Here is a 19,456-nt window from a genome sequence, read left to right on the forward strand (position 1 = left end):
CATGATCATGTTCATAAACTGCAAGACATTTGTTGAGGGGAGTAAAGGGTAAAAAGACTCTAAAGGTTATAGAGTTTTTACATGCCAAACAGAGCATTTTATATTTGATCCTGAAGGTAAGAGGAAGTCACTGCAGTTTAATGATTTGAGAGAGAAGGGTAACATGAGAAGACCTTATAGTTCAGGAAAATCACTTTAGCAACCTAGAGTAAGATGGAATATAGTGTGAAGACAAATTAGAAGGCTGTTGCAATAGTCTAGGCAAGAAGTGATGAGGACCTGCAATAGGGTAGTGGCTATATGAGTGGAGAGCAGGGGATATAAATCTGAAAGCCTTATAATAGTACTCACATGACATTCTTCAGATGGTATAGTGCTAAGTCACAACAATCACATATGAATGAATGAATGAATGAATGAATGAATGAATGAATGAATGAATGAATGGTTGGGTGGGTGGATGGGTGGGTGGGTGGATGGATGGATGGATGGATGGATAGACAGACAGACAGATAGATAGATAAACAAAACAAAACATTCTAAGACTGTTAAGTGCCAGGTATTAGCCAACTTAGTGTAATCACATTTCATGATCTTGCCTTAGGATAAGATCTTCTGTTTCTGTAACCTTTATTTATTAATAAGATAAAATATACAGTAAAAATCTTTAAGTTGATTTGATTTAGTAAGCTTGTCATATGTAACTTCAGCCCCTTCTAAATCAAGTCCTGCTTAAAACAACATAATTATCTGTAGGTTTTTGCCAAACTCAAAAAATTATAGGATTTAGGATGTGAAGAGACCTTAAAAATCACATCATCCCAATTCCACATTTTACAGATCAGGAAAATGAGACCCAGAAAGATTGACACATTTTTAAGTAGGACATTAAATAGCAGGACCATAATTCATATCCATATCCTCTATTGCCAAATCCAGTAGTCTCCCAACTATGTTATAAGCCCAACTTCTTAATTCCATTAAGTTGTGGGAATGGCATGAATCATCTCCTAGTTACTGATCTTTTCTATTTTTTTATTTCAGTAAGCCAATTTTCTGACATAATTTACCCTATAAACCTCTTGAATCTACATAAAAGTGAATTTTCTTATAGATGGTAAAAATACGATCCTTATTTTACTCAAACTAATAATTACCCTTGAGAATAGAAGACTAACCAGAGGAATAATTCATAAGTTTTCAAATTATTCATCCCTTATTGATTACTTTATTAACCTCCAGTCTTTAATTGAATGACATCATACAGATTTTCTATTATATATTTATTGAATTAATTTCCCCCAAAAAAAGTTGTATAGGTTTTTAAATAGCTATCTCCCTCAACTTGCTTTTATCTTTTGCAAACTAAATGCGTTTGGGGAGGGGTGTCAAAAATATCTTTCCATAGTTTTAGGAAGTTATTGTGGGAAGTAGTGATTAAACTACTCTGACAATATTTACACCCAGAACATGATCTCTAAGGCCTCTTAGAGCTCTAAATCTTATATTGGAATAATATACCCAAAGAGCTATTAATAAGATTGTATTAAAATTATATTTAAAATTCAGAAAAATAGTAGGCACTTAATCAATGCTTTTTTTTAAGTGAGGCAATTGGGGTTAAGTGACTTGCCCAAGGTCACACAGCTAGTAAGTGTTAAGTGTCTGAGGCTGGATTTGAACTCAGGTACTCCTGACTCCAGGGCCGCTGCTCTATCCACTGCGCCACCTAGCTGCCCAATAAATGCTTTTTGATTGATTATTCTTAATTTTTGCCTGCCAACAAATTGTATGATATCCAGCCTTTTTAACTATACTTGCTTGGGAAGGAAGAAATTTGAAAACATATGGTATGAATTCATAAATCATCAAAACCACTCAGATCCTGATCAGAATATCTCTAGAAAGGAGAGAATATTTTTAGCTTCTTAAGCTAAAGACATGGTGATCTTTATAAAGCCCTGAGGGGAAATAATCACTGGAAGCATACTAGCACTGTATAATTAAAAGGTTTCTTCTTAACTAAGCTCACAGCACCCTCAATATGAAACCAGAGAATCAAGCCTGTAAGTATGGTAACTGATCAAGATTTGTGTGCCCTCTGTTATCTAGTTTTGATGACTATACTGGCATTAATGATGCAGGAATCACTGGCCCTGAAATGACATATTCTTAGACTGCTCTGAGAATTTTAAGAACTCTAGCAATATGCATTACATTTTCAGTAGATTAACATGCTAAACTTTCTTTTTCCGACCAACAGGTGGTGAAGTCCCTTACACAACCCTAGCCACTCGAATGATGATGGGAGCTTGGTGGCTCTTTGCACTGATTGTCATCTCATCATACACAGCTAACCTTGCAGCTTTCCTCACCATCACACGAATTGAAAGCTCCATCCAGTAAGTAGACACAACTGATGCTGGTAGATGGTGGTGGTGGTGGTGATGCTGATGGTTATAGTGGACACTCATCATCATTATTATTCTACTATGTTATGGAAATGCTTGCTTTATTTCATAAAGTAATAATAAGACTAAGAATATTAGATAACAAGTAGTCTTTGTATAGCATCTTAAGGATTTTAAAGAACTATACAAATATTATCTCATTGGATCTTTACAACAACCCTAGGAGTTTGGGTACTATTATTATCTCCATCTTATGGATGAGAAAATTGAGACTGAGAGGTTAAAGAACTTGACCAGAGAGGCATAGTTTATGTGTCTGAGAACAAATTTGAACTCATGCCATGTCCAACAGTCTAGCCACTAGAGGCAGGAAGGAAGATATGGGTATCCTATGCTTGTAGAAACTTGGCAAGGGTAACTAGTGTCTGTGATGTAAATTTCCCTGAGAAGAAAGATATTAGGTATGATATCTTAGATCAGACTATCTTTTTCCTCTTTTAACTGTATTTTTAGCCTTTTTTTCATTAAGGTCTTAGTAATAAAAACATTTCCATATTTTAAGAACAAAGATAGAATCCACTCTGAACTACAGTAGTTTTGTCTCATTCATTTTTTAAAATTTCAATGTTGTTTTGGTTTTGGGGGGTTGTTTTGGTGAGGCAATTGGGGTTAAGTGACTTGCCCAGGGTCACACAGCTAATAAGTGTTAAGTGTCTGCAGCTGGATTTGAACTCAGGTACTCCTGACTCCAGGGCCGGTGCTCTATCCACTGCACCACCTAACTGCCCCCCCCCTCGGTGTTTTTTCAAGAAGGAATTTTCATACACCCTGGACAATTCAATTCTTCCCTGCCCGCCCCCCCAGCCAGGGGAATGAGGGTTAAGTGACTTGCCCAGCGTCACACACCTAGGAAGTGTCAAGTGTCTGAGGCTGGATTTGAAATCAGGTCCTCCTGAATCCAAGGCCGGTGCTTTATCCACTGTGTCACCTAGCTGCCCCCTAAGATAACATCTTGATAAGACAGTCACCTTTATCAAATAGGAGTTTGAAATTGCTTTAAAGAGTAACTGATTGTTTGAGGAGAACTTATATTTTCCTGATTCCAAATTCACCCAAAGGATCATGCCAGTGAGGACTAGAACATAAAATTATGTTCAAAAAGTCTATTAAAAAAGCATCACATTTGGTGCTTTACTCAGGCCATAGCAACCTCAAGCTAAATATGAAGAGGAGGTTTTTGAAGAACCTGGTATTCTACTTCCAATGACAACATGTTACCTCACTGAATATCACTATGTTTTCACAGATGCCTAGTACTGTGCCACTAATTACTATGGTAGCTCAATATTAGAATAATTTGAACCCATTAGGTTTCTAAGTTACCTTGGCAGAAAAAGACAGTTCCTTTTTTAAAAAGTAATGTAAAGGTCCACAAATAACCACTCAGCTATTCATTCATTGCAAATTATTATAAAAATAGAAACAGAATTAGTTACCTCTAAAAGGGACTGAAGTGTTTTTTCACCATCTCTAATTGCCCATGAGCAATTTGAAAACTTAGTGTAGGAATATAGGTGATAAATAATAGTGGGCTATCATTCATATAATAATACTATGCTAATTACTTATCCTCAAATCAGAGCCTGTTTGAAGTAGTATATAAGGTAGTGGTGAAAGTACTGAATTAGGCTCACTTTCCTCATGTTATGGTCTGTGCCATGAATTTAAAACAGCAATAGTAAGTGATCTACATGAGAAAACCTTGGCTGGATTCATGCCACATTGAAATCCCACCCCCACACCTTAAGGTAGACATGTATGTTTATATGTATGTATGTATGGGTGTGATTCCTAAATCCTTGACAGAAACTGGTATATTACTAATACATTTTAAAGTTACTATTTCATCTTGATCCCAACCAAAAACTCTTTGCTCAGGAAAAGCAGTCAGATATCCTGACCCATAAATGAGCAACTCACCCCAAAGAATTTTTCAATTCAGCAAATGTTTCTTTAATTTGGATTTTATAAAATAGAATAGCTCATATTCTTATCTGCTTCTGGATGTCTCAAAGTTGGTGAATTTAAAGTAAAGAAAGAATTCAGTAGTGGAAAGATTAGGATCCTGATTCAGAAAGGATTTTGCCATTCTTTGGATCTCTCAAACTTCCTTTTTTCCTTCTCTATTTCCTTTCTTTGCCAGCTGACATTTTTACAAGTCACCAGGGGATGTGATGAAATGCCATTCTTTCTAATCTTATGTACAGACTGATTTGGCAGAGCAAAATTAGATCAGAATAAGAGTTGGGGGAAAAGATCCCTGTTCCCATATGAAACAAACAAAAGTTTATATTTCAGCTATGATTCAAAATACCATTGCCAAAAATACTTCCAGGAAATAGCGTTGAGAGTTTCAAAGACCAATTTGTCTGACAAAATTCTTCTCAGAATGAAACCAGAGACACATGTCTTAATCTCTTTAACCTATTTAGTTCACTCCTCTCTCATATTGGAAGGATGTGACAGTGCCTATTCTTTCTAGCTAGCATTTTCTGTGAAGTTGACATATTAGTACCTACCATACTCCAATCCCAGAATAACTTCTACAGAGCAGAAATGGCAAGGAATGTAAAAATGGGATATGTCATCTGGGGAAAGAAAAATGACCTTCTTTGGCTAGATGATTGACATAAATTCTTCATGGTTTTGAAGGAGAAGTCAAATCTGTTTCTTTGTAGGAATTTGAATAATTGGTATAGAATTACTCTGTGCTCAAAATGAGGAAAGTCTAATTCTCCATTTGTCATTTTTTCAATAACAAAAACTCAAAAGTTCTTTCCCACCCTCCCCCTTTCCTTCACCCTCATCCCTACCCCAGAGTGGTATTCTACCATGGGGTGGGTGTGGGGAAAAAAAGAAAAACAGGAATTTAATTTCCATCTCCCATCATCATGCGACAGATCGACATATTGTATTCTACTACATGATGCAATGTCACATAATAGATTGCCACAGGTGGAGAAGATGTTTCTAATATCCTAATCATCTGAAGGAAAAATATAGTTGCTTTGAGTCCCTGGTAGCAATTTTCCCTTCTTACTATCACTAAAAGACAACAACATGTGGCTAGTTGTTTTTTAATGCATGTGAAATGGAGCAGCCTTTTCCCTAGTGGCAGCCAACCTGTAGGGGATATTGTTGAAATAGAACACCAGAAAGATGCTGGTGAGATTCCTTTTACTATGATATAAGTCACTAACAGTTTCAAACAAATCCATTTTTTAGTATTATTTACAGTAACCATTATCTAAATAAAGTTCAAACTAGAGCAATTATATACATTGATATCTTTAGACCCAGGTCGCCATTGCTATTGAGCACCTTATGTATGCAAAGAAGCCTGAGTATATTCAAATAGATTTCAACCCACCACTTTGTACTTTGTTGTAATGTGTTCACTTGTAAAAGCTTTTTGATAGGGTTTTTGTTTTGTGTTGTATTGTGTGTGTTTTGATTTGCTTTTTGCCCAGACATATGGCTTTACTGAGGTATCTGCTTTTGTGTTAAAATAATGGAATGTGTAGGCACCCAGGGGGTCCAACTTGATTGACTTAGTAGTGTTTGAATTGAGTGTGAATGAGGAAGTAGTAAGTACCTACTTAAAGGTGATTAGATCTAGATTTCCTTATTATCCAACTCTCTCGGTCATACATTGCTACAGGAAAAATCATCTTTGACTATATGTACTTAACCTACAAAGGGATATCTCTGTTCTCTTCAAAGTCAGTAATGATCTCTTAACTGTCAAATCCAATTCATCTTCCTTGACCTCTCTGCAGCATTTGACCATGTCAACCATTCTCTTCTCCTCATACTCTATTCTTTCCAGGTTATCAGGACACTCTTCTCTGCGGGTTCTCCTCCTATCTCTGTAAATACTCCTCTATCTTCATTGCTGTATTTGTATCCAGATCACTCCCACTAACTGTAGGAGGTGTCCCACAGGGGTCTGACCCGGGCCCTTTTCTTTTCCCCCTTTATACTACTTCACTTTGTGATCTCATCAGCTTCCATGGATTTAATTATCATCCCTATGATGATGATTGTCAAATCTACCTATCTTGCTCCCCAAACTGCTGACTTCAAATCTATTATCTTGCACAGCCTTTCAGACATCTCAAACTGGAGGGACAGTAGATATCTTAAACTCAAAATATCCAAAACAGAACTCATAACTTTTTCCAAAACTCTCCCTACTTCCATACTTCCTTTTTACTTTCAGTGATACCACCATCCCTCATGCTGCACAATCTAGGAGTCATCCTTCTCTATTCACTATCTCTCACCCCACTATATCCAATCTGTTGTCACTGCTGTCAATTTCATGTTTTAAACATCTCTCAAACATACCTCCTCTCCTCTAATACTACTACCAACCTGATAAAGGCTCTCATTCCTTCACACCTGAACTATTGAACTAGCCTGCTAGTTAATCAGTCTGCCACAAGCCTTTCCCCACTCCAGCCCATCTTTTATTCAGTCGCCAGAATGATTTTCCTAAGGCACAAAGTCTAACCATGTCACCGCTTACTTAATAGACTGTAGTGGTTCCTTGTCACTTTGAGGATCAAACACAAAATCTTTTTGGCATTCAAATCTCTATATAATCTATCCCCTTAGCCTACTTTTCCAGTCTTCTTAGAATGTACACTGCCCCCCAACATGTACTCTTCAGAACAGTGACACTAGTCTCTTTATTGTTCCTCAAACCAAACACTCCATCTCTCAACTCCAGACATTTTCTCTGGCTGTCCTCAGTGTATAGAATGTTCTAAATTCTCATCTCCACTTATGGCTTCCCTGGTGTCTTTCCAGTGCAAGCTAAAATCTCATCTTCTACAGGAAATTTTCCCCAAATCTCTCTTAATTCTAGTACCTTCCCTCCTTTGATTATTTACTATTTATCCTATATGTAGTTTGTTTGTACATAGATGTTTGCACATTGTTTCCCCTTTTAGGTTCTGAGCTCCTTGAGAGTAGGGACTGTCTTTGGCCATTTTTCTTATCCCCAGAACTTAACACAATACCTTGCACATAGAATATCCTTAATAAATGCTTCTTGAATGACTGACTAGGAAGAAGAGTTGTAGTGAAGGTACCAACCTGGAAGGGTAGATCAAATTCCCTGCACCAAGGAAATAAATAATAGGTCCAACCCTTATTTCCTGAACCCTATTTATTTCCTTTACCACCAAAGAACTGCTTAAACACAAAAATTTCATAGGTTGAAATTGAAAATACTTTAATATGAAGCAATGAACTGTCACACCCACTTTACTCACCTGGGAGGTAAAGACAATTTTCTGGAGCTACTAGAAAGACAATTCAATTTCTCTTCCAGTCTACTTGTCTTAGTAGCAAATGGTCCAAAGAAGTTTGCAGTATCTTCCTAGAAGTGATCATGACTCTTCTCCAATAAATAATAGAGTTGAAGGAAGCACTTCTTACTGTGAAGCCAAAATTAACTCAGGAACCTTTAGCCTTTCAGTTTCATAAGGCAGTCACCAGTATTGGGAATAGACATTTCTTAGAACCTATCTCCTTTGATGCGTTCAGAAGAAGCACAGGTAGAAGGTGCAGGTAGGGACTTGGGACTCCATCTTGGGCTTGCATGGGCAAGCACATATTCTCACTCTTTCCCATGGTTTCATAAGCAGTATGTCCACTGATGAGGGAGGGGATGGGAAAAACCTCTCCTCACTCACTGTAAGTACAAAAGAGGTATTACAGAGTTCCACATTGGGGGAAAGATAAAAAGAGATGCACCCTGAGGATGGTAACTTCACCATTCACATACAAATAACTTTAAAATAAGAACTCAAACCAAATTTTGGAGTGAAAGAACCAACAAAATATCAGGTTGATACATTTTTTCAAGCTAAGACTAGGCAGAGAGTAGGAGAGATCTCAGTGACACTGGCATGGAGGTCAATCCAAAATGCATGCAATGGCAGCACTGGTAGTACGCCCTTGGAGGCAGCTACAATAGCAACAGCAGCAGCAGAAGCTTTGAGAGTGAGAAAGTAAAGGGGTCAGACACTGATCACAAAGATATTACAGGAGACCTTTTACTGGTACTGGGTGCAACTGGAGCTGATAGGCAGAGAGGAGCATGTGTGATTGGTCTCAAGTTCCAAGGAAGAGAGTAACATTAGTGCCTGTCCCTGATGAATGGGAAGAGCTCTTCCTGGGTAAAAACCAAAGTGAAAACCAAGAGAGCAGTGACAACACCTCTCCCCCATATCTCACTGCCTCAGAAGCACCAAAACCTTGCAGACCCCCAGAGCTAGCTCTGAAAACAGTAACACAAGAAAGCCTGAAGCTTAACACACTGCCACCTCAACCCCAGGTGAGCAGAGCCCAACATTAACATAAAGGTCAGTGAAGAAATAGACTGTGAAAATGGGCAAACAACAACAAAGAACTTGACCATAAAAAGCTGCTGTGGCCAGCAGGGAAGACCAGAACACAAATGTAGAAGATAACACTGTGAAAATAGCTACAAGCAAAATCTCAAAGAAAAAGGCTAAATGTAGGCCAGAATGAATTCCTGGAATATTTAAAGAAAAAGATGAGTGGTAGAGGAAAAAAATTGGAAAAGAAATGAGAGTGAAGCAAGAAAATTTTGGTTTTTGTGAGGCAATTGGGGTTAAGTGACTTGCCCAGGGTCACACAGCTAGTAAGTGTTAAGTGTCTGAGGTCAGAATTTGAACTCAGGTCCTCCTGACTCCAGGGCCAGTGCTCTATCCACTGTGCCACCTAGCTGCCTCTAAAGCAAGAAAATTTTGAAAAGGGAATTATTGTTGTTTATCTTTTGTTCTTGAAGCAGATCAATGACACCATGAGTGTGATGTCTTGACTTGTACATGAGTTGGATTTGAGTGAGTCAGATCTACACAAAATTATCAGCCTTGCTCTCTCCTCCAGAGTCATTAGAATCCCATGAGACAAAGGTCAAAATGACTGGCAATGGCCTAGGAAAAGAGAATTAACAATTTGGTATTAGAGGCACAAAAAATGCTGAATAAAGTAACAAATTAAAAGACAAAATTGGTCTAGGGTAAAAAAGGTGCCCAGATCTACTGAAGAAATTCTCTCACCCTGTGTATGATTAGTTGAGAAATCTTTTCAATTTTACCTTCACCTCTCTCACATACATCCTCTTCTCTCTACTAACTTGGGGGTTAACTAGGCTCTGCCCCTCATCAGCTTTGATTAGACAATGACAATAGCATCTTAATCGGGCTTCCTGCATCTGAATAACCCCTTTTCCAATTCATCCGCCAGATACCTGCCATTAAAGTACAAGTCTGTGTGCTATTCCTAAGGCACAAGTGTGACCATATCACTCCCCTGCTCAAAATAAACCATCAAAGGAACACTCCAGTGGCTTTCCTATTACCTCTAGGATAAAATAGAAAGTCTTTCATTCATTCACTTAACTGTAGCCTACTTCTCCACATTTATTAAACAAGGCTTCCCTTTCACATAGTCTATGTCCCAGCCAGTCATACACATACATGTTCCTTACACATTACATTTTATCTTTCATGTATATGCCTTTGCACAGGCTCTCCGTTTGGATCCAGAGCTTCCTTTGCTAGATCAAAGCTAACTCCTACATGAAGTTGTCTTTATCCCTCCAGCTTTTGATGCCTCCCCCACACCACCTTGTATTTACATTGTATATTATTTTCTATTTAATTCTATGTGCACATGTTATTTCCTTCCTACGGAATGACAGCTTCTTGAGGACAAAGTCTATTTTGTTTTCATCTTTGTAACATCCGAGCTTAGCACACAGTTGACACTTTATTTTTATTTTTAATTTTTTTGCAGGGCAATGAGGGTTAAGTGACTTGCCCAGGGTCACACAGCTAGTAAATGTCAGGTGTCTGAGGTCGGATTTGAACTCAGGTCTTCCTGAATCCAGAGCTGGTGCTTTATCCACTGTGCCACCTAGCTGCCCCCTCAGTTGACTCTTTAAATGCTTATTGTCCATGATATGGCTTTGTGTCACCTACAGTTTTGACAAAGGTTTCGTCTATGCTTCATCCAAGTCGTTTATAAAAATGTCTAATAGCAACAGAACCCAGAAAAATATCCCTGGTGCACTCCACTGGAAATAGCCCTTCATGTTAACATAGATTCACTGATGATGAGACAACTCCAGAAATTCTGGCCATCCTGGCTGTACCTAATTGTACTATCATTTAACTCATAATACTCAGTCTGGTCTCCAAAGATATCATCTAAAATGTCAAATGCTCACAGATATACAAGTGTGTTATGTAAATAGCCTTCCTCTAATCCTCTAATCAGAATGGGGGGAAATGATTACTCTAGAATGACCTGTTCTTGATGAAGCAATACTGGCTATTACTGACTCCTCTCCTTACTAAATGTTCATTAACCATCACTTTAGTAATGTTGTCTAGAATGTTGTGAGGAATGAAATTTAATTACCTGTTATTTAAAGATTTCACCTTTCCCCATCACCTACTTCTTTTTAGGTACTGCCTTTTTTGGTGCATTTTAGTACAGAATTGCTTAAGATTAGGTGTAAAGTATGTTGAACTTGAATGAAAAGAACAACCTTCCCTCATTCTTCACTAAGTGTTAAAATTATTTGTTGAAGCACCAAATAGTGTTAAGATTTATATTCCACAAATAAGTACCTTGCAAGTTGAGTTTACATATAATAAAAATGTGTTTTTCCTATTAAAAAAAGTCATAAAGTGTTTTGTTTTTGTTTTTTCAATGCTACCTTCCAATGAGAGTTTAATTAAAAATTGCCTGCTATTTTATTTGTGGCTCCTAAGAATATAATTGTTTTAACAATGGAATATGTTCTGGTTACCCTGAGTTCACTGAGTCTAAAACTTTGACGGCTTAATAAGTTCCTTCAACTCCAAAAATGAACACTTTCTGAATAAGCTGAATTGTTCAAAACAACTCAAATCCCTGCCCCATCTCTTTTTCATCAAGCATGCTACTTACTTCTCTAAGCTTAAAATATTATAAAACTCTTACAAATAGAAACTCCTCTATTTCTCTTCTCTTTTCCTCCCTTTCCTTCTTCTCCTATCTTCTTCTTTCCCTTCCCTTTCCCTCCTCTCTCAGTTTTATAGCCCCTGGGGCATAGTCCCAAATAGCTCTTCTAAATGGTTGGATCAGTTCAAAACTCTACCCATAGTGCATTAATGTTCCTTCAAACATCCCCTCAAAAATTTGTTATTTTCCTTTTCTGTTGTATTAACTAATATAATAGGTGTGAGATAGTACCTTAGACTTCTTTTAACATATTTCTCTAAACAACAGTGATTTAGAACATTTTTTGTATGACTATGGCTTTGATTTCTTCATCAGAAAACAAGCTGGGGGTAGCTAGGTGGTACAGTGGATAAAGCACTAGTCCTGGATTCAGGATGACCTGAGTTCAAGTCCAGCCTCAGACACTTGACACATTAGCTGTGTGATCCTGGGCAAGTCATTTAACCCTCATTGGCCCGCAAAAAAACAAACAAAAAAAAAACAAAAACCCACCACCAGCAACAAACAACAAGCTGTTTATATCCTTTCCCCATTTGTCAATTGGAGAACGATTTATATTCTTAAAATTTGACTCGGTTCTCTATATATTTGAGAAATCAGGTTGTTGTCAGAGAAACTTGATGTAATCCCCCCTCCCAATTTTCTGTTTTCCTTCTAATCTTGACTGCATTGGTTTAATTTGTACAAAAACTGTTTATTAAGTATCTGGACAGTTTCCTTTATAATTTCTTGAAATATGATGTCCAGAATCATTTTTTGATCATGGTTTTCAGATAGTCCAGTAATTGTTAAGGTATGTCTCCTTGATCTTTTTGGTCAGTTGTTTTTCAAAAGTGATATTTCACATTTTCTTCTAGTTTTTCTTTGTTTTGGCTTTGTTTTATTGTTTATGGATGTTTTATGTGACCAATTCTAAATTTTAAGGATTTATTTTCTTCAGTGACCTCTTTTTTCCATTTGGCCAATTCTATTTTTAAGGAGTTCTTTTCTTCAGTGGATTTTCACATCACTTTTATTGTTTGTCCAATTCTAGGGTTTTGTTTTTGTTTTTTATGTTGTACTGTGTTTTTATTTGGCTCCTTGAGTTTGATACCCCTGGTCCAATGTCTAAGGTCCTTTAAAGTATCTTGAAACATAGGTCCATCTTTTCAATATCAATATTCTATTAGTATCTTTTATGACTCAGTCATAGAACAGTCTCTTCAGAATTAAAAATGATCACTCAGCGGGCAATGGTATGCATGTGTTAGGTGTAAACAGGCTATGAATTTTGATAAAACTGGGGTAAAGAATGTCACCAAAGAAATGTATACACACAAAAGATGGGCCTGTCATGTCACGAGTGAGATAACTGATGGACAGCCCATCTATTATACTGGCATCTTCTCTCTACCAAAAGAAATTGAAGAAGACCCTTAATATGCTGGGTGGATCCTGTGTCAAACTTATGCAAATCTATGGATTAAGTCACATAGGATAGGAAAATATAAATGGATTGCAAACTGTATGCATTAAGAGAAAATCCATATTATTGAGGCCACTCATAGATTTAAGTATATGAATACAATGAAGGGCCCTGCTTTAGAAACCAGCCCAAGCACCAAAGGCGACATAGATGGTTCTTATCTTTTGTGGAGGTAGAATAGCATACTTGCTATATTACCACAATCAAGGGCACTTTTTTTCCTTTAAAAAAATATTGTAGTACCTTTGAACTGGCAAATTAAGCCAAGACAGATTACAAAATTTATAGTCAACATTGAATTACTTCAACTCACATAGTTTTACAAATTATTTTCACAAACAAGATTCTTACCAATAACAATACTATTATAGGTATATCTTGTACTTCTTTGGAATCTTCTCAGAAATTCAAAACATCTCACTTATTTTCACAAAGTCCTTGTGAGCAAAATGGCTTATTCAAGTGTAACCATTATTACCAGATGAAATAACCTTATTCTTCTGATCCCTGGTTCTACAAAAGTATTCAGCAAATGAGGATACTCAGCACTGTTTTCTCATTTTAAAAAAAGTAGATTCAAAAGGTGTCCAATTTTTTTTTAATTTTAAGGATAAAAACCAATTGATAAGCTGTAGGAGAAAAATTGTTTCTGTCTAGTTCTCTATATCCATCTTCAAGAAGTACGGGGGTCCAACGGAGCGAGGTGGACCAAGCCAGCCCAGTCCTCAGGCTGGTGGCACCGCCATCGCTGCTGCCTCCAGGCTGGGAGGCCGAAGGCGGCTCAGAACACGTCTAGCCGCCTCTGTGTTTCTTGCAGCCGCTGCTTCCGCCAGCCCAGGAAGCACCTCCACATGTGGCGTGCCTCTACATGCAGCACACCTGCCAGCCCAGGAAGAAGCCGGAGGTGAAGGCCCAATTCTAGTTTTTAAGCTATTATTTTCTTCTGTATTTTTGTGCTTCTTTTAGTTTTCATAATTTTCTTGCATCACTTTCATCCCTCCCTATTTTTTCCTGTACTTCTCATTTGACTTCAAAAATATACTTTGAGTTTTTCCCAGAAATTCTTGTTGGACTTGTGTCCATGTTCTTTCTCTTTGAGGCTTTCCTTATAGCTGTTTTGACATTGTCAACTTCATTTGAGTTTGCATCTTGTACTTCCCTGTCACTGTAGTAGCTTCCTAAGGTCAAGTTTTTTTTGTTGTTTGTTTTCTGCTCATTTTTTCAACTTATTTCTTGACTTTAAACTATATGCTAAAGTTGGACTCTGCTTCTGGGGTGGAAGGAGCACTGTCCCAAGCTTCAGGTTTTTCATGATGCTGTTTTCAGAGCTAGTTCTAGGGGTCTTTTCATTGCTTTCATGGTATTATGAGTCAAGGCGAGATGTGCTCACTGCATTCCTTGTCTATGCTTTGGTCTTTACCCAGAAAAGGAACTTTGTACTTCTACAGCTGCAAATGTTAACATTCCTCTTGGCCCTGAAACTATGATTAGGTGCCCTGCTCTCCAACAGCCATAAGTGCTATTGACACTTTGTGTCTTGGAACTAGGACCAGGGACTAGGACCCTGCTCCCCTGTGAGTAACCACACTCACTCTTTTCCACCCTGGAACTGTGACCAGGATCCCTGTTCCCCCACAACCACAAGTGCTAGTGCTCCTCTCCACCCTGGAATGGTAACTAGGGCCCCTGCTCCCCTTCAGTCAAAAGTGCTACTGTGACCCAGAACTGGGTTGGGGCAATGCAACAGGGACATGCACCCAGCACCAGCAAAGCAGCCACTGTAATCTTTCTGACCCTCTTACCATCTCTGAGGTGGAAGCCTCTGAATCCGTTCCTCCCACTGTTGCAGGTACCTCCAAGACCTGTTGTTGGTGTTACTGCAGAGCGTGCTGCTCTGTGGGCTAACCTGGTGTCAAAGACTTCTCCTGCCAAACCCCTAGGTTGTCTAGGGCTGGAAAAATACCTAAACCCAACCTTTTGTTGGCGCTATCATTCCAGAATTTGATTTGAGGTGTTATTTTAAGGTTGTATGGAGGGGAATTTTAGAAGAGTTCAGCTGAGTTGCTGCCTGTATATCTTGGCTCTGCCTCAGCTGTTTAATTTTTAAATGGATTTATTTTTCACTCCCACACACCAGTACACACATGAAGTTATTCTAGCCCCTATATTTCAAGTCTTGTCTGGCTGAAAAGGCTGGAAGAGAGCCAAGCTGTTTAGGGAATACAAGGCTGGGCATGGGCGAGGAGGGGGGCAGGGTGGGGAACACATTCCACTGTGTTGTCTAAATGGGGTGCTTTTTCCCAGAGATTTTATGCTTTCTGATTTAAGGCAAGTTACCAAAAACAGGAGATTTGCTGATGGAAAGGGGAATTTTTGTAGACTATAACAAAGGGATTTCTTTACCTGGGAGAGAATGAGTGGGAGCGGAATCTAACCTCAGGTAACTAGGATATACATATTATAATACTTAGAAGATTTTCATTGTACAATATGGTAAGTCTCCCAATTTGGCATTACATGACAACTTCAATAAAGTATTCCAGAAATGTTTGTTGGAGAAAATCACAGACAAATAACTCTGGAAAAAAGTGCTTTAAAAAAGCTAGGTGGGGGCAGCTAGGTGGCGCAGTGGATAAAGCACTGGCCCTGGATTCAGGAGTATCTGAGTTCAAATCCGGCCTCAGACACTTGACACTTACTAGCTATGTGACCCTGGGCAAGTCACTTAACCCCCATTGCCCTGCAAAAAAAAAGCTAGTTGGGGGCAGCTAGGTGGCACAATGGATAGAGCACTGGCCCTGGATTCAGGAGGACCTGGGTTCAGGTTTGGCCTCAGACACTTAACACTTAACTAGCTGTGTGACCCTGGGCAAGTCACTTAACCCTCATTGCCCCGCCAAAAAAAAAGCTAGGTGGTGCAGTGGATGAAGTGTTGGGCCTATATTTACGAAGATATGAGTTCAAATCTGGCCCCAGGCACTGTGTGACTCCAAGCAAACCACTTAACCTATGTTTGCCTCCGTTTCCTCAACTATGAAATGGTGATAACAAGGCTGTTATGAGGATCAAATGAAATACTTAAAAACACCTATCACAGTACTTGGTACGTAGTAAGTACTATATGATTATTACCCCCATTCTGAAGATATATACAACAAATTTACTGAGAAATCAACTAAAAATAGATAGGTATACCCTCACAGTAATTTGTTCTGACTGGTGTGTTTTAATAGAGATAAAGTATTACTAGAAATGTTTTCCCTGAAATAGCCCTTATTGATCTATGCTATATATTTCTCTTTTTGGTCTTTTCCTTTAATATAGTTATTAAAACCTGTACATCCTATCCAGATACAAGAAAATGTGACTTCTCTAAGATAAATAGATGTGTATTTACTTTAATGCTGGAAATTTCTAGAAACTCCTATCACATGTTACAAAGCAATCTCTGAAAAAGTTGATAATGCGATTGACACTTTGAGTTAGTAAAATCATGGAATATTGAGCTTGAAGAGAAATAAAGATCACCATGTCTGACCCCTTCACAAGAAACTGAAGTCAGGGAAGGTTACTTGAGGTACTCAATGTTATATAGGTAGTACATAACAGAGCCAGAATTCAAACACAGTCCTCTGACTCCAAACTTGAAGCTCCATTATATTTTATGTCAGTCTGCAGAAAACACTTTTAATAATTACTGTCATGTCCCAAAACAAGTAATTTGTAGAACATTTTAAAGTTTGCAAAGAACTTGATTTTGATTAATTCATCTGATCCTCAATGCAACACTGAGGTAAATGCTGTTATTATTCCTATTTTATAGGTGATGAAAATGAGGCTAAACGCTATAAAATGGCTTGCCTAGGGTCTCACAGCTAGAAGTACAAAGGTATTTGCACCCAGGTCTTTCTGACTCCAAGTCTAGCACCATACCCACTAGGGAAACAATGGAACTATAGAAATTATGTGGTCTAATTCCCTGTTGGAATTATTAATATCTTCCACAGGACCCCTAATAAATAGCTATCTAGCCACTTCTTGAAGACCTCCTGTAACAAGGGATTCATTTCATACCTCCTAAGGCAATCTGGTCCATTTATAGACAAAAATAATTATTAGGAAGTTTTTCCTGATGGTGATGAAATATGCCTCACTCAAAATTCCATTCATTCATTCTGAATCTCTCCTCTCTGGGCAAGTCAAAAACATTTTCTATCTGACAACTTCTCAAACATTTAATCCCAATAGTCATAGCAATCATAGAGTTTCATAACTAGAAGTGACTTAAAGATCATCTCCTTCCACCTTCTCATTTTACAGATGAGAAAATGTGGGCACTGAGAGGTTATAGAGCTTCCCAATATCACTCAAGTATAAAGTAATAGAGTAAGATTCAAATCCAGATGGTTAGACTCCAAAGCCAATACCCTTTCCTTGGCACCTTGCTGATTCCCATGTTTATCCTAATGCAGACTAAATATCTTCAATTCTTCCAACTAATATATCTCATAGTTTTAAGACCCTTCATCCTCCTGGTCACCTTATTCCATGCCCACTCCAACTTTTACCAACACCCCTCCTAGAATATAATACACAAAAGAACAGATGATATCTGACCAGGACACAGTCAACAGTGATCATTCTTTGTTGTGTCTTCTTCTTTCCTGGAGTCAGGAAGATCTGAGATCAAATCTAGCCTGAGGCACTTACTAGCTGTATGACCCTGGGCAAGTCACTTAACCTCTGTTTGCCTCAGTTTCCTCAACTATAAAATGGAGATAATAATAGCATATATCTCCCAGGGTTGGTCTGAGGATAAAATGAGATAACATTTGCAACATCAAAATCTGGTGTACAATAGAAGCCAATACCTGGTATATAATGGATGCTACATAAATGATGTTGTTATCATCATTATTATTCATTATAACTAAGATGTTTATAGTGCTTTAAGATTTACAAAAGACTTATATATACATATATATAGACACATATACATATATAGACACATATACATATATGTGTGTATATATATACACATATATACACATATACACATATACACATACACATACACATACACATACACATACACATACACATACACATACACATACACATACACATACACATACACATACACATACACATACACATACACATACACATACACATACACATACACATACACATACACATACACATACACATACACATATACATATACATATACATATACATATATATATATATATATATATATATATCCTAGGGGAAGGATACCTTGATTTTAAACCTCTGCTGCCTTGAGGTTATACCCATATATGGGACAGGCTTTGGGAGTTAACCCTGAGGAAGAATCAGGAGTCGGAGTCCCTTAGGCAGTTGGATGTTGGACATCACATCCCTCTGGCAACTCCTGCGGCACTGGTGCCAAACTGTATTGGCTCTGCCTCTCCTTTGGATCCACTAATGTCACAGAGAGGGAAAACCTGCTGCATGGGCAACAGCTTGTTTTCCATATTGATCTGCCCAGGCCAGCACCCTGGAGAGGACACTCCAGCTTCTCCTCATGGGGTAGATACAACACGGGAATATATATATATATGTATGTGTGTATGTATATATATGTATATATATGTATATATATGTGTGTATATATGTATATATATATTCATATATATATATATTCATTCCATCATTTGATTCTCAGAAATACTTTTTTATGGTCTCCATTTTAGATGAAGAAATTGACTCTCAGAAAAGTTATGACTTGCCTATAGCCCCACAATTCAGAAGTGTCAGAATTGGTATTTGAACCCACGTCTCCCCTGAATTTTATTCCTTTATGTCTTCCACTATATCAAACTCCCTTCCTAAACTATACTTAAGACTGGGCCCAGAATTCACTAGGAGGAGGAGAAAAGATAGATTGCCTTAGGGGAATGAAGCAGCACCTTATTATGTGCCTTCAAGGTCTTCCATGAAAAAAGGTGGGCACCCCTCCATCTTTTTTAATATCAACAGACCTCCAGTGATGTGAGTCACAAGTAATTAAAATTTCAAATTACACAAAGAGCAAGGAAGGGGCATATGCTGATTATAAGAAACAACCAACATATTGACAACAAAGATTGTGCTGAGTGAATGGCATAATGAGTATCATCAGACAGATATGTGTCAGGACAAGCAGATGGGCAGTGAAAATGAGAGAAAACAGTTAGCTGACTTGTCCCTCTGAGACTGTCAACAAATGTTCAAGAAAGCCATTCAATCATCAGGTGGATCCCTTGTGCATTAGTCTTGGTAGAATATGAAGAAGAGCCACACAGAGGATGTGAAGGTATGATTGGGTTTCTCTATGGGATAGTACACCTACTGATGAGATTCAAAGGCCATCCAGATATCTTCTATTACTATCTTAAATGTGGGTCATTGTTTCACCTGGATGAGTCCACTGTGAAAA

The 19,456-nt window shown here is 38.0% G+C and overlaps 1 protein-coding gene across 2 annotated transcripts in view; it reads left to right on the forward strand.

Moving 5' to 3' along the window:
- Positions 1 to 19,456, forward strand: part of GRID2 (glutamate ionotropic receptor delta type subunit 2) — a 1,875,262-nt gene that overhangs the window by 1,548,329 nt on the left and 307,477 nt on the right. For both annotated transcript variants that reach the window (XM_043971982.1, XM_043971983.1), the window contains one exon: positions 2,264 to 2,402. In XM_043971982.1, coding sequence (XP_043827917.1) covers positions 2,264 to 2,402 — 139 coding nt within the window. The remainder of the gene's footprint in view (positions 1 to 2,263; positions 2,403 to 19,456) is intronic.

This window comes from Dromiciops gliroides, chromosome 6 (genome assembly GCF_019393635.1).
Source record: "Dromiciops gliroides isolate mDroGli1 chromosome 6, mDroGli1.pri, whole genome shotgun sequence".
Taxonomy (NCBI): domain Eukaryota; kingdom Metazoa; phylum Chordata; class Mammalia; order Microbiotheria; family Microbiotheriidae; genus Dromiciops; species Dromiciops gliroides.